This window comes from Ischnura elegans, chromosome 4 (genome assembly GCF_921293095.1).
Source record: "Ischnura elegans chromosome 4, ioIscEleg1.1, whole genome shotgun sequence".
In the NCBI taxonomy this organism is placed as follows: Eukaryota; Metazoa; Arthropoda; class Insecta; order Odonata; family Coenagrionidae; genus Ischnura; species Ischnura elegans.
This window is the reverse complement of record NC_060249.1, coordinates 40,656,725-40,670,251: the sequence shown is the minus strand read 5'-3', so window position 1 is coordinate 40,670,251 and position 13,527 is coordinate 40,656,725. Positions and strand designations below refer to the sequence as shown.

The following is a 13,527-nucleotide window of genomic DNA, read 5'->3' as shown; positions in this document are numbered from 1 at the left end:
TCTTATAAAATGGCCATTAGATAAGACGAGAATTATCTTTTTTTATCTTTTCTCTTGGTCAGAGCTTCGAATACTCCCGCAGTGTTTGTTATACTTCGCGCGATGCGTTGCCGCGAGATTAGTTATGACAGTGCCGCGTATCCTTTAACGAATTCTAGAACACTTGATAAATTAAACCCATTACTTTCTCTGATGATCGAAGTTACGAAAATATGACGTCTTCCTGAGGAAGCTGATGCTTATCGTAAACCTGCCGACTAATTCGAGCTTAAATTTCGTCTTAAATTGTGGAGGTATTCCGAGAAAAACACGAGCGCGCTTTTAACAAGATCACCGCAGGTCTTGTATGTAAAGGTATTTAACAAGCATCCACTACGTCGATGAATAGTCCCTTACCAACTTAATTATAATTTCTTTGTTTTTTCCGTGCGAAATCTCACAAATTAACGCGAATCATAGCCTATTAATTATTATGTAAAAATATAAAAGATGGTGATGATTATCTTAAAGTTTCCACTTCACATCAATGTTGGGGAGCTTATGAAAAATTTTGATTACTGTTACGGAGATGAAAAAGTCCTTGCTGCCTTGCCCTATGCTGGGTCGTCAAATGGGGTCGGATAGGCTAGTCGAAGCATCGTGAGAAATTTTCCTCCGGGAGGTATGGTTCGAATCTGGCGCCACGGTATTCAACACCTCTGAAGCAGGGAACTACGGAAGCACAAAATTCCGAGGCTGGAGTGAGCAAGCGCGCCTTCGTATTCTCTGAATCGGCGTTGCAGCGGAATCATATTTTATTCCATCACATTTCCGTCCCTCTGATTGTATTTTTGTCCTAGCCAAAGTTAGCATTGTCGAAACATCCACTGGATTAAAAATGGAATGTTTACGTTAGATTTTAGCAATATAATTAAAGACAAATTAAAATTATAAATATCCATAATGAGAATCTTCAAGAGCAAATGAAACTCCCATGTCCGCTATCTTTCCCGTCGATCAGACATGTGCGCACAGTGCGCCGTCGAAGACGCCGACACCGCGGCCGTGTCGGCGTCTTCACACCCGGACGTGATTTCCGCTGCACGATCGCATGCTGCTGCAGTCAAATTCATATTTTTTAGCTCACCATGTTCATTCATTAGGAGGAAATTATTCATCGTTTCAACAAATTTCTTTATTTGTTTTCCAATTTTTATTTCCAACAGTTCAAATCCTAATTTTTGCTTAACCATTGGCCTTGCACAAACCAATGGCGCGGGCGCGTCGCCGCATGCCGCGAAAAACATGTGTACCGCCTGTCTGCCTCCCTTACGATAATGCAATCAACGCCCTGATCTTCCTCCTCTGTTCTGCAGCCGTTCTATTTCTGCATTATTCATGAATCCCTCTGTATATATATCATTTCCTACAGGACTCCAATACAAACTACGGCCTAAATAATCTTACGATGTTATATTTTTTTATTAGGCTGCAAAGGAGAAAAAATCCTTTAGGCTGGATCTATAGGATTTGTTCTGCTTGTAATTTTGGTTTTCATTCTCTCGTTGTTTCAATCCAATGGTTGGTTTAGGTGCAAGAGGATATAGCTCGTTCCATAATCTACCCTGCTTAACACACATTAGGGGCAGGTGGACAGTTGCTTTCCCTGGCCCTCATATTTGAGGATTTTTGTTTGGGGGTGTGCAAAGGTGTATCCTGGGTTTTAACCCGGTACCCTTTCATTTAGGCCGTTTTACACAGGGCACGTAGTTGCACAATTGTGCAAAATCTGACGTGTGTATAAAGGATCATTACAAATTATGTCGAGTAAAGCGGTGAATTGCTTGAATGCATGGACATTGGATGGCATAGCCCGTTTCAATTTCATTTTTGTGCATTCACACAATTTAACGCCGTAATGGGAAATTAATACAGCATTAACCTTAGCAATTATGTGCCCCGTCCCAGACGGCACAGGAAGTTTTCGTACCTAAATACGAGGGTGGACAATCAAGATACAAAAATCGCGCTTAGGAAGTTACTTAGAAGGTTTTGTTTCTTTATTTCCTTTAATGACGAATAAAGATGCAAGAGGACTGGCAAATTCATATGCATCGATAAAATTGTATCTCATCGATAAAACTGTATTCGGTCTGGGACTATTTTCTTACGCGGGTGGTGCCATCTGGTGCCATCGTGCCATATCCTCCTAGTAAGATCACATGTCTTCACAAGCTAGCACAAGGCCACAAAGGCGTTGGAGATCGCGTCGTTTACGTAACGTCTTACCACATTTCAGGGGTTTTTGTGGTTAAGTTTGTGAAAAATAGAGTGTCTGGTAATAGTGAAGTTTCCCTTATTCTTTAATTTCATTCACTGGTCTTCAGAAACTTGTTTGTGAGATATTTTTGTTAAAAATGCCTTTCGTGTGTTTATTGTCGGGATGACGTAATGGAAACTCCGGGACATGGTTCAAGGTTTTAGCTTTCCAAAAGATCCTGAGTTGAAGAAGAAGTGCATTTGGGCGATAAGAAGAAAACATTTCACCCCTACGAAAAGCTGTGAGGTATGTACTCTTTCTCGCTGTAATTATTTGGATGTAATTTTAAGTTAGAAGTGGCTTCGGGATGTTGATGCATCAACATCCCGAACTATTCAGTACTGAAGTACTATAGTACTATTCAGTACTAAAAATGGTGATTCAAAATATTGTAGCAGCAATTCTTTTGAAAATTCTTGCATTTTAGTTGTCTTTTTTGTATTAATTCATTCGGTAAACGTGTGGTTAAAGGAGAAACTAGGAATAAGCTGCCAAGTTTATAGGTTCGAATATTGCTTCTTAGCTTGCCCTATGGTGTATTACACGTCGGCTTTCATCATTTTAAATTATCTTATGCTATAGTTTAAAACAATAAAAATATCAGGCATAAAAATATTTACTATATTTACGAGCCTAGTAATTTGATTTCTCATGCAGAAATACCAAAAATTGGAAATGATTTGACCTAATAAGTTACATGGTATTTTATTATTTATTAATTTTAGATGTCTGAGCTTCACATCGCACCTTGTGATATCAGAAAATAATCTGTGGCCTTGGACGAGAAGACGAGGAGAAAATTCTTGCTGAATTGGAGGTGCCCAGATTGGAGGAAGGTACCATTGCTTCACTGTTACCTGTCGCCAAGAAGACAGACATTGTGGCAGAAGTGACATATTTGTGGATGTGGATTTGATTTGTGCAAGTTGGTGCAGTGATAGTGGACGTTCATCGGAGAAAGTATTGACGATAGTTTGTATGTATCGACCAGTCCTCTTTTAAATAATTTTCTATTCGAAAGAGAATAAGAGTAATTGTTTCGCTAAATTAGATGTGGGATAGAAGAGAAAATTGGAAATATTATTGTGGTTGACAATAGAAAATACATAATATATGTATTGTATTTCTGTGGGTTTTTTCTTTCCTGCCTCTTTAAAATTTCTTGCGGTGGTGACTTCATGCAAAGTAAGTATAAAATCGGAGGTGTGATCTAAGAGATAACATGTTTTATTTTACAAGTGTTTATGCTGGTGATTTGGCAGGACTTTCATATTTTTAATAGGGTGATACATTTACTGCAGTGACCTAGGGACTTTTACTCATCCCAAATAATTTTTTAAATACTTTAGCGCCTGATATGGGTAAGTTTTAGTAGCTGAGACTGAACTATACGTTAATTTTTGCTTGCATTTTGATGAATTCGATCATACTAATAGCAGATGTGTCAGCAATCCTGTTTCATCGGCAATTTTTAAAAAATTATTAAAAATTATAAAAAAATTATTTAAAAATTTTATTTCGTCAGGCTTTAGGGTAAGCTTTTTAATGCTCGTGGGCTATGTGATGTCTTATTTAGTGTCAAAATTAATAAGAATTTACTCTCATTAACATCTCAAGGTTTCCAAGTAAGTACAGGCCACTTAACAATGCTGGATGCTGGGGGTGCGTGAATTAGCCATGAGAATCTCATTTTTCGCAGAGTTATTTAAGTGGCCGAGTAAGTTTTGTAAGTTCTCAATGGGTAAATAATACTATATCATGAATTCTAATTACCATGAAAAACTCACAACCGACAAAACTTTGTCGGTCGTGAGTCTTTCATGGTAATTAGAATTCATGATATGGTGTTATTTACCTATTGAGAACTTACAATTCATAATGATTCGTATCAAGGTTCTCGCTACGGTCGGTAGCTATCGATTGTGTTGCGTTCGATACATTTTTCGATCGTGCGAGTTACGATATATCTAATGTCGACCTAATCGATTGAGATTAGCCTGAGTGCCGTGTTCCTGCGCGCTTCGTATCCAATCGTACGTGCTTAGTAGCGGACATTCACATGCTGCGTACGCGCTTCGTCGACAGGCCGCGAACGGAAATTATCCATTGACGAAAAGCGACGAAGCGGCATAGTATCCCCTTGGTCAATGGGTACTATGTACATACGAATTAGATACGGAGGGTTCTGTGCCGTCTGGGGTGTAAAACAGTCTTTAAAAGGAAAGACTTAATTGCTACCAATCTCTCCCATTTTGGGGTACAGGGTGTCCCCACCTTATAATATCTTGCCATAACGTATTACATATGCTCACCATTTTTTAGAGAAAATGCTTGCTGACTGACATTTTGGCAAAAATTTGTATTTTTTTATTTTAACGAAGTGATCTTGTAATATTAAATGCTGAGGCCATGTTTTCATTCTTTTTTTCGAAAAGTAACACTTTATATGTTAAATACTTGAAATTCAAATGTTCTAAGTATCCTGTGAAACTTGTGATACCTTCCCGCAACACACGTAAATGTTTTAGCTTTTTCTTCACTCTTCGTCAGTATTGCGGCGTAAACCCGTTCAGGCCTAATTATTTTTTGGAAAACTCTAAGGAAAATCATAATGCAGCCAATATTATTTTTTTAAACCTGTAAATGATATATTTGGATATACATAATTTCAAACGCATTTTGCGCAAAAGAAAATATTACGAGTATTTATAATATTTCCTGCAAAAGTGTTGTTCTCAATCACGGATAATGCAAGTGAGCGATGTGATAACCTCTGGAAATGATTATATAATGGTATACATAGTTTTATAAATATAAATGAAAATTTGAATAAATGAAGAATTATTTTAATGAAACATATTGTTTTAAAAACAGAGATTGATGAGCATGTATAGAAAAATTTTATTCATTTACTAATTAGTGTACAAAAAATATTATCATCTATAAAAAGAAACAAATTTACATAGAAAATATGAAAGATATGAAAAAAGAAACAATTTTTTCCAGCTGTGTACATAATTTTTAGCATAACAAATTCTTGTGGTACTCCTGAAAACACTCAAGATCCAGGCTCAGCCGGGCAGGTGGGGCAGTAATATGAAGTTTCCATGTGGACATTCTTCTTGAAGCACTCACTACACCTCTTCTGTTTTCGTCTTTTCCATCTTTCGTCTTTATCATCTAGTCGGGGAAGTGTCCTGATTGGTTTTGGATGAGGTGGGCTTGGATGACAGTTGTCTCTCCAAAGCTGTCAGAGTTATAGATATTGTCAAAAGAGATTCTATAATTGGAATTCTAACGTAGATGAGAGAAATTTTCCTAAAATATTCTGTGAATAAAAAGTAACGGTTCAGTAACAGTAAGCTTAGTAGGGGGGGGGATTCCCAATTTTTTGTACCATCTCATGGAAAATCCTATCTATGGGGTAGTAAGACATCATTTAATCCCAATGATCGATGCCACTCATACAGTTGTTGTATCCAACTACCGCCTGTGGCTTTCTTGGCGTGCACACTTGTCTTTTCATGGATTCAATCGTTTGTGCAGTGATTGAGTGATGATCATCTGCATCTCTCTCTTATCCTTCCACCTTAGGATACAATTTCCAACCTCAGAAAATGCTTCTACCTCCTCAGCTTTCTTTGATTCCTGGGAGAGCACAACAGGAGGAATACCTTTCTTGGCTCGCCAAAGTGTCCTCATCTCGTACGTTTTTTAATGCGGATGGAATCTAGAAGTGGCTAAACTTTTATAAAAGTTGCCTCATGAAAGGATTGGCCACAATCAAAATTATTCTCTGTCTAGCCTTTTTACCATCTTCTCTGAATGTCTTTTCCCATATACTTCTGAGTTGGAAGACCCTTGGTATTCAAGGACCTGCAGCGCCAAACCCTTTGCTTCCATCAACATGTACAATTTTATTGCGTACATGCAGCGCTTTCCCCTCATATATTCACTAAATCCCAGCCTAGCTCTCCATGGAACCATAGACTCTTCCAAACTGAAGTCATGTGAGGGGGTCACTACTCTGTTCATTGCTTTATTAAATGCATCTATAACGGAGCTAATTTTTTCAGAGGTGTTAGAGTCAGAGAGAATCTAGATGGGTTCTCGGTGAAATGATGGGCTTTGAGAATTGACATGAATCAATCATTCGTCTTCTGCCTCCTGAAGCAATGCAATTTATATAAAGGATGAGTTTGCCAGTAATGTGGGATATGGGCAATTTTGATCATTCCTGTATGAAAAATAAGGCCTAAAAGTGGTAATATTCTTCAATAGTTAAATATTTCCTTATGGTAATTCTTGCTTCAGGACATGCATTGCTCAGCATATATCCTCAGACTTATATAGGTATGAATCCTTGGGCTGGGTCAGTTTCTCTGAGCTCGGCAGCATGTGACTGGGTGAGGGAAGGTTACTCTTTTTGGCATTTTTCTACTGCGGAGGAAGACATATACAATGTTAATAAGGGTTTCTAGTTTTATGGAAACAATCAAGTAATGAGTCTTTAATACAAATGTAAGTGAATGTAAGGTGTTAAAATACCTCGTAATAAAGTATCTTACTTCTCCCCGTCAACTGCAAAAGGATCTTTTTTAAAATTTCACTTTGAAAATTTGTAAAAGTTTGTTTTTTGTAAGAAAGGTAGAAGAACAATTGAGGGAAGATATTACTGTTTTGTGCATTTTAAAATGAAAGTAATTATGAAATAGATTGTAAAAACCCACCTCCGAAGGCATCCTTGCAGAGCAAAACAGGGTATAATAGAAAAACAGAAAAAATTGGAAAAAAATTTTTTTTGGAGCTTTCTGCACGGCAAACAGGCAAACACTGGTGACTGACCATCTCCCATACCCTTGCACCAGTGGCTGGTGCTCTGGGTGGAATATAATGCAAGAGGGAATCATGATGTAGCCCTTTCGTACTCAGTCACTTGATAGCGACTGCCATGATGTAGACGTTACATCATGAGCATGGAACGTGTTAAGGAGGTTGAATCAGATCTCCATGGCTCGGCTCAGCTAGTAGTCTGGACAAAAATGTTTGAACAGAAAACTTTCAACATATTTGAAGTTTCAGAGAAAATTTACAGATTTTCTCTTTTATTTAAATCAAATATGCATACAAAAATACACCATTTTTAAAGTACCAGTTCATAAACACATTTTGTGGTTTAGTTCAAATGCTCTCGCACTAACCAAGGCTGAAAAGAAGTTCATAGTGAGAACACAAAAAAAGCTTACTTAAAGTCATTGCAGGTATTCCTATGTTATTGTATGCTGTTTCTACAATGACTTAGAATAAATATTCTCAAAGAATACATAATTCAGTACAGTTCCTTCATCAAAATATTATCTTATATAAATATATAGCTTTTTTTAAAACAATTTCATCTCAAATTTTTCAGGAATTTAATATGAAAGATGCCCTTCAATCTTCCAAACTGGCATTCATCTCCTCCAGCAACCTCTTGACATCATCATATGAAGGATGACTCTAGAAAGGAAAAACAAAATATTACCTTTTAATATCACTCAGTCTAAATCCCTAATCATACTAGTTGGCCACAATGAGAAGTTTGGTGGGGCAAAAAGAAGTTCCATCAATTTTTGTAATCTGATTAGCTTAACGCTTTGCACACAGATGGTGAGAATTCTCGTCATTTTTTCCGGAGCATCCCGCACAGATGACAAAGATTCTCATCATTTAGTTGTGTCAACTTATTCAATTTAAAAGTATACTATAGGTATTTGATAGTACGTTATTAGCTGTCGCTTGTTGCTTATTATGAACAGAGTTATCATAATGTGTTATTGGGTTAAGTTATATTTTTGACATTAGCTTTTTAACCATGTTTAAACCGAAGGCAGTTCACCCAAATTGACACATACTTTTAATCTCAACACCTCTACCAAGGTACGTTGTTCCCTTGCCAAAAAATAACCCGGTAAGGTCTACATGTGGTACAAAAAAAAGTTTTATGCAATAGAAATTTTTATAGACATGCATTCATCTACTTTAATGTTCCCATGCATAGCTAAACATGAAACTAGTTGCCCAGATTTCATTTTATTAAAAAAACTGAAACACAAGAACATAGCTCAAGGAAAAAGTTAGCATGACATAATGCACAGGTTATTTCTCAAATGGAGAATATAACAGAGGTGAATATTTAAAAATTATTTCTTGAGTATAAAGGGAAGGAAATTACTCAGATCCGGCGCTTGTGCTCTGAAAAAGCAGTAGATCCCAAGATTGATCCAAAATACCTTCATTGTTTGTTTTAAGATTTCCTCAAGAAACAATAGTTTCCACCCTAAAGTATATTGGATCTGGCTAGGGGCTAACAGTATGATTTCAAACATTTATTCATTCCTTATCCCATAGAATTACATAATAATGTGGGGGCTGAGGGCACATAATCTGTAGATACCAGCATGGTTAGTGACAAAATTTCATTGTATAAAGCACATTACTACAAAGAATACTCATTACATGCTTATTTTAGGCATTAGAGGCCGTTGGTTCAAGTTTTGCTAGGTCATTGGGGTGTTGGGCATTATCATAAGAAACATATCCAGTGGATAGATTTTACGCAAAATTCCTTGTCATAGGCGGAATCAAGAGTTTTTAGAAATTTCCATAATTTTGTCACTCATGTAGCTTACACCCGTAGGCTATTTGGATAGCCCATCAAATTTCATATTTTCAAATCTGTTTCTTCATATTTCAGGGGGAAATGTAAATAAATAGTACAACAAACCACCTCCTCTCCGAATGATAACATAGATTGTGTTACTGATAGTACTCCAACAGGGCATTGACTGAATAAGTGCATTGAAAAGCACCATTTTGATTTTTTAAAGCAAATAGTGTGGAAATTCGAGGTTTCTGGAATTTCCCTCCAAATTGTTTACATTCCCCACTTCCATTCAAAATTTCTCAGTTTCTTCTGGAAGTGATGAGGAAAATGTATCAGTGAGTGAGTCAGTCAGTCACAAAGAGAGCTTTATATGTTATCGATGCATGTTATTTATAACTGAAGCCAGAATTCCTTGCCCCTTCATAAAACCTTTCAACTTCTATATTTGCGGCTAACCTTTTCAATCTATGTATGTGAAAGCTTTGCTCATCCTGGTATGACGCAACCCACAAAACGTCCATGTATGTATACCGAACCACCAACAACACCGTTATATGAAACCATGGAATGCCTTATATGAACTTGGCTTTTACTGTACTTATGGCACACAAAACCTACTATTCAATAGTACTACTTGTACCAAATATAGGATCAATGATAAAGTGCATATCTACATCCCTTTCCCAAATAACTAATTTTTCATATAGATTATAAAATGCTCTTCAAGCTTCTGGTCTAACCCAGGGTAATTAATTATGCTCAAAGCAAAAATTGATAATGTTGTATTTTTTAGAAAATGGCTCAATTTCATGACATAAATTTGTTCAACTAAGAGTGGGGCACTTCGTAGAAGTATCTTTATTCATGATAATGGCCTGTATTTTTTCACAAATTTTTTAATGTATCAGCTCTTTTGAATTTAACATTGAACCCGGAGTTGACAACCCAGCATCAAATCTGATTTTATGATTAATTAAAAAACAATTGAGGGAAAAAACATGTTACTATCATGAATGAGGAGACTAAATGATAAATTTTCCCACATTTTACACTTCCAGCAAATTCATTTCAAATTTCTTACTGATTTTCCCTGTATCGATCTTCTTACCTTCATTTTATGGAAAGTTATTTTAACTATCTCACCTAATGTAGTATTGCAGTGCTCACCTTTCTGCTTCCACTTCACAGCTATTAAATTTCTTAAACCCTGTTGCAAGATAAGTTTACAGTGCTATTAACGTAATTATGATAATGGATCTTAAAATATTTAATAATAAGAGCCTTTAGCAATCAAATTTGAAAATTTCATCAGCTAAACTTTCCAGATTGAGCATCAAATTTCACCTATGTGCCAAAACTAAAGTTAATCAATTAAAGAGAAAAATTTATAAAAACTGATATTCCAATCTTGGATGGGAAATCACATTGGATGATCAAAAAGACAGATGATTCATGATCATCTCCCTAAATCTCCTAGTTTTTGCTGCTATGCTATCTCTGTATATTTTGCACCTATTCCATTAAAATTCTCATTGTTTTCATACAATACTGACCATCCCTTCCACTGGGGCAATCAACGAAGTCCGCGGTAGCTGAACAGGCAGGCCACACAATGGACCTTAAGAAATTAAAAATTGTTTGCCAAAATGAAAGGCTTCAAACAGAGACTAATAAAAGAGGCCATAGAAATAACTAAACAGGAGAAGAATAATTTTAACAGGGACACTGGCCTTAAAATAAGTTGAATTTGGCAACCCATAATCTGGAAAAACTATCAACAACCTACTTCTTCAACCTCCCGTTCCCCTCCCTCCACCCCCTGACACATATACCTATATATACGGATGTAAGTTCCCACCTCATCAGAATCCCATGAGAAAGCAACCAGTATCGGTCAGGAAATGTTGGAGCCACCCAAAAATTAATGCGGCGACATAGCCCCAAATTTGTTATTTAACATGACAGGTACCCGCAAAAGTTTTAACGAAGAATTTATAATTTGCTGTTTCAAATTGACGAAGAACAAGCTTCTCGATTTTTTTTGGTAGTTTTTGAAAATTTTTGGCAAATTTTCTTCATATTGTGTGTCCTACACTCAAATATTAAGAGCAGTGGCGCCGACTCCATGGGGCCTGAGGGGGCCCGAGCCCCCTCAAAAATTGGTTATGGGTGTGACGAAAAAATGTGTCAGGCTTGTCGATTTTCCCCGGAGTGTCCAGATATTGAGATTTGTGTTATCAGGGTTCTAATGCTGATCATATGACTCTTCTAAAATGCTTAAAAACCTAAAAACTCACTGCTTATAAAATTTCTCGGGGGGCAGATCCCCGGTTTGAGCCCCCCAATATTTTTTGTAAGTCGGCACCCCTGATTAAGAGCTCATAGGAAGAAGGTTAAGAAGGATGGGCTATATATATGAATGGAATTAGCTAATCGTAAACTAGTGGAGAACAGATAAGCATAATGGTATCAAATTACAGTGCAGTCTTATTACATACATAGCCACTTTTTCTGCCAAAGTATGTAGTTGTTTGGCACTATGAACATAAAGAGGAGGCCAGTTGTAAGCAAACAAGATTGCTGAACCACTACCATAAGTGCAATAATCAATTTTTTTCTATTCAATGCAGTAGTTCCCACACAAATTGCTTTTTTAGATGACGGAGGAATGATTTAGGTTTACTGTGCTTTTTTCAATCTGATGTAACACAATTTCAATATGGAATTCTAACATTTTTTACCCAAGATGAGGTGAACATTGTGGATCATTATTTAATGGTGAAGTACACTCTATTTTAAGTGGTGCTATTTATGCCAGCCATCCAGGTGTTTGCAGTAAAAATAATTATTTATTACAGTTGAGGACCTCAAATCCTGAATCCAGAAACCCGGAAAACTAGAAATACAGAACGTTTGAAAATTCCTCTGCATAGTGTTTCGACTTTCCACCTCGTAGCACAATTCTCCAAGCCTTGTTCTGGGATGAGTAGGAAGTAAGCACATGCTATGAACATGTGCTAACAACCTCGGCAAGGACATGCAGGGATCTCAAATATCAAGCACAAGAGCCTGAAAACATTTATAGATTAATTAATTAACAAACTATACCATGAAGACCAGAAATCCAGAAACCCTTTGGTCCCAAGCTTTCCGGATTTGAGGTCCTCAACTGTATTTGGCATATTCATAACATACGTTATGAGGTTACAATATTTCTTAGCCTGTAGGTTGTGCAAGAAATATTTTTGTTTTCTAAGACAACTTCTTGGTCAGCACTGTTTATTTTATTGTTGTCATGAAAGTGACCATTGGAATCTACAAAAGTGTATGTTTATCCTATTTTTCGTTTGGAGAGCATGTTATTCTGCCTCACTTGGTTTGGAATTAACATTTCAAGAGCCATTGAGTTTTATTTACTTCCTGCAACTGGCTCTAGGTGAATACTTAGTTAAATTAGTGCAATTAACACATCATTACAGTCCAAAATTGAGATCCTCTGAATACACTGTTGGTTTACATGTATATGTATTTCCATATTTATTTGTTTTACACATGTTTAGCTGCGCACGAGCATGGAGGCAAATATGTATAATTGATTTCAAGTGTGTGTCAATCAATTATGAATTCATGCTTACCTGTTGAGGAGCAATAAATATCCTTCAGCTGAATGAAAATGCTCTTCAATTGAATTACAAATTATATTTACATGCAACGAGATTGGTTTTTTCCCTTGATATAGCTTTTTTTGTGTAATACTTCAAGAGAAGACATTGAGTAATTAGGGTTAAAGCCTAAATACTCTCTCTAATTCCCAAGTCGGAGTTCAAATTTTTTTTTCCCAGAGACAAGCCCAAGAGAATTTCATTCCTACTCTTAACACATTAGCTAATATCCAAAATCTGTAGGGCCACATTAAAGCAGTATTTTTAATGAAACAAATATGATGCCATTCGGCATTGTGCTGCTCTCAGAGTCACACTACAAAGACACCAAAGAATCATCCTCAGTGAATGTAATACTTATTCCACTGATCTGCCAGTGAAAAAAATCAAGATCAGAAAAAAAAAGGATCAGATTGGGCAGTTTGGCATTTTCCAAATGACAGCTTAAATCAAATGAGTTATACATTTGGATGTTATATCTTATGTGTATCCCTACTCAAAGTTAAGCAAATAACCTAGCTCTATAAGGTAAAACTGAATGAGAGGTTCAAGAAAAGTCTATCATTCAGGATATTTAGCATGGATATACAGATAGGTTTTGAAATTAGGAAAGAAAAAAGCTTCCAACACCAATTATCAACATACAAACATAACTACCGAGTATTTTTGAGTCAGCAGGAGGTACAAGAAGGAAGTAGGAAATGAAATACAAAATGCAGTTTAGGAAAGTGTATTCAATGATATCGTTTTAATATTACTGAAGTATATAATCAAACAAAAGTTCATACACATCACTGAAGCACATAGCATGCTATTACTTGATACAAATTGTCTTGAGGTGTGTTACCTACATTGATACGCAGACTAAATACTTGTGTATGTTTTGTTAATGTCTACATTTCTAAAAACAAATGGTCAGT

The 13,527-nt window shown here is 36.4% G+C and overlaps 1 protein-coding gene across 2 annotated transcripts in view; it reads right to left on the bottom strand.

Annotated features, from left to right (window-relative positions):
• Positions 1–7,397: 7,397 nt before the first annotated feature.
• The window catches only part of LOC124157328 (gelsolin, cytoplasmic), a 47,107-nt gene continuing 40,977 nt past the window's right edge, over positions 7,398–13,527 (bottom strand). For both annotated transcript variants that reach the window (XM_046531962.1, XM_046531963.1), the window contains one exon: positions 7,398–7,798. In XM_046531962.1, the coding sequence (XP_046387918.1) occupies positions 7,733–7,798 (66 nt within the window). In that variant the 3' untranslated portion in view covers positions 7,398–7,732. The remainder of the gene's footprint in view (positions 7,799–13,527) is intronic.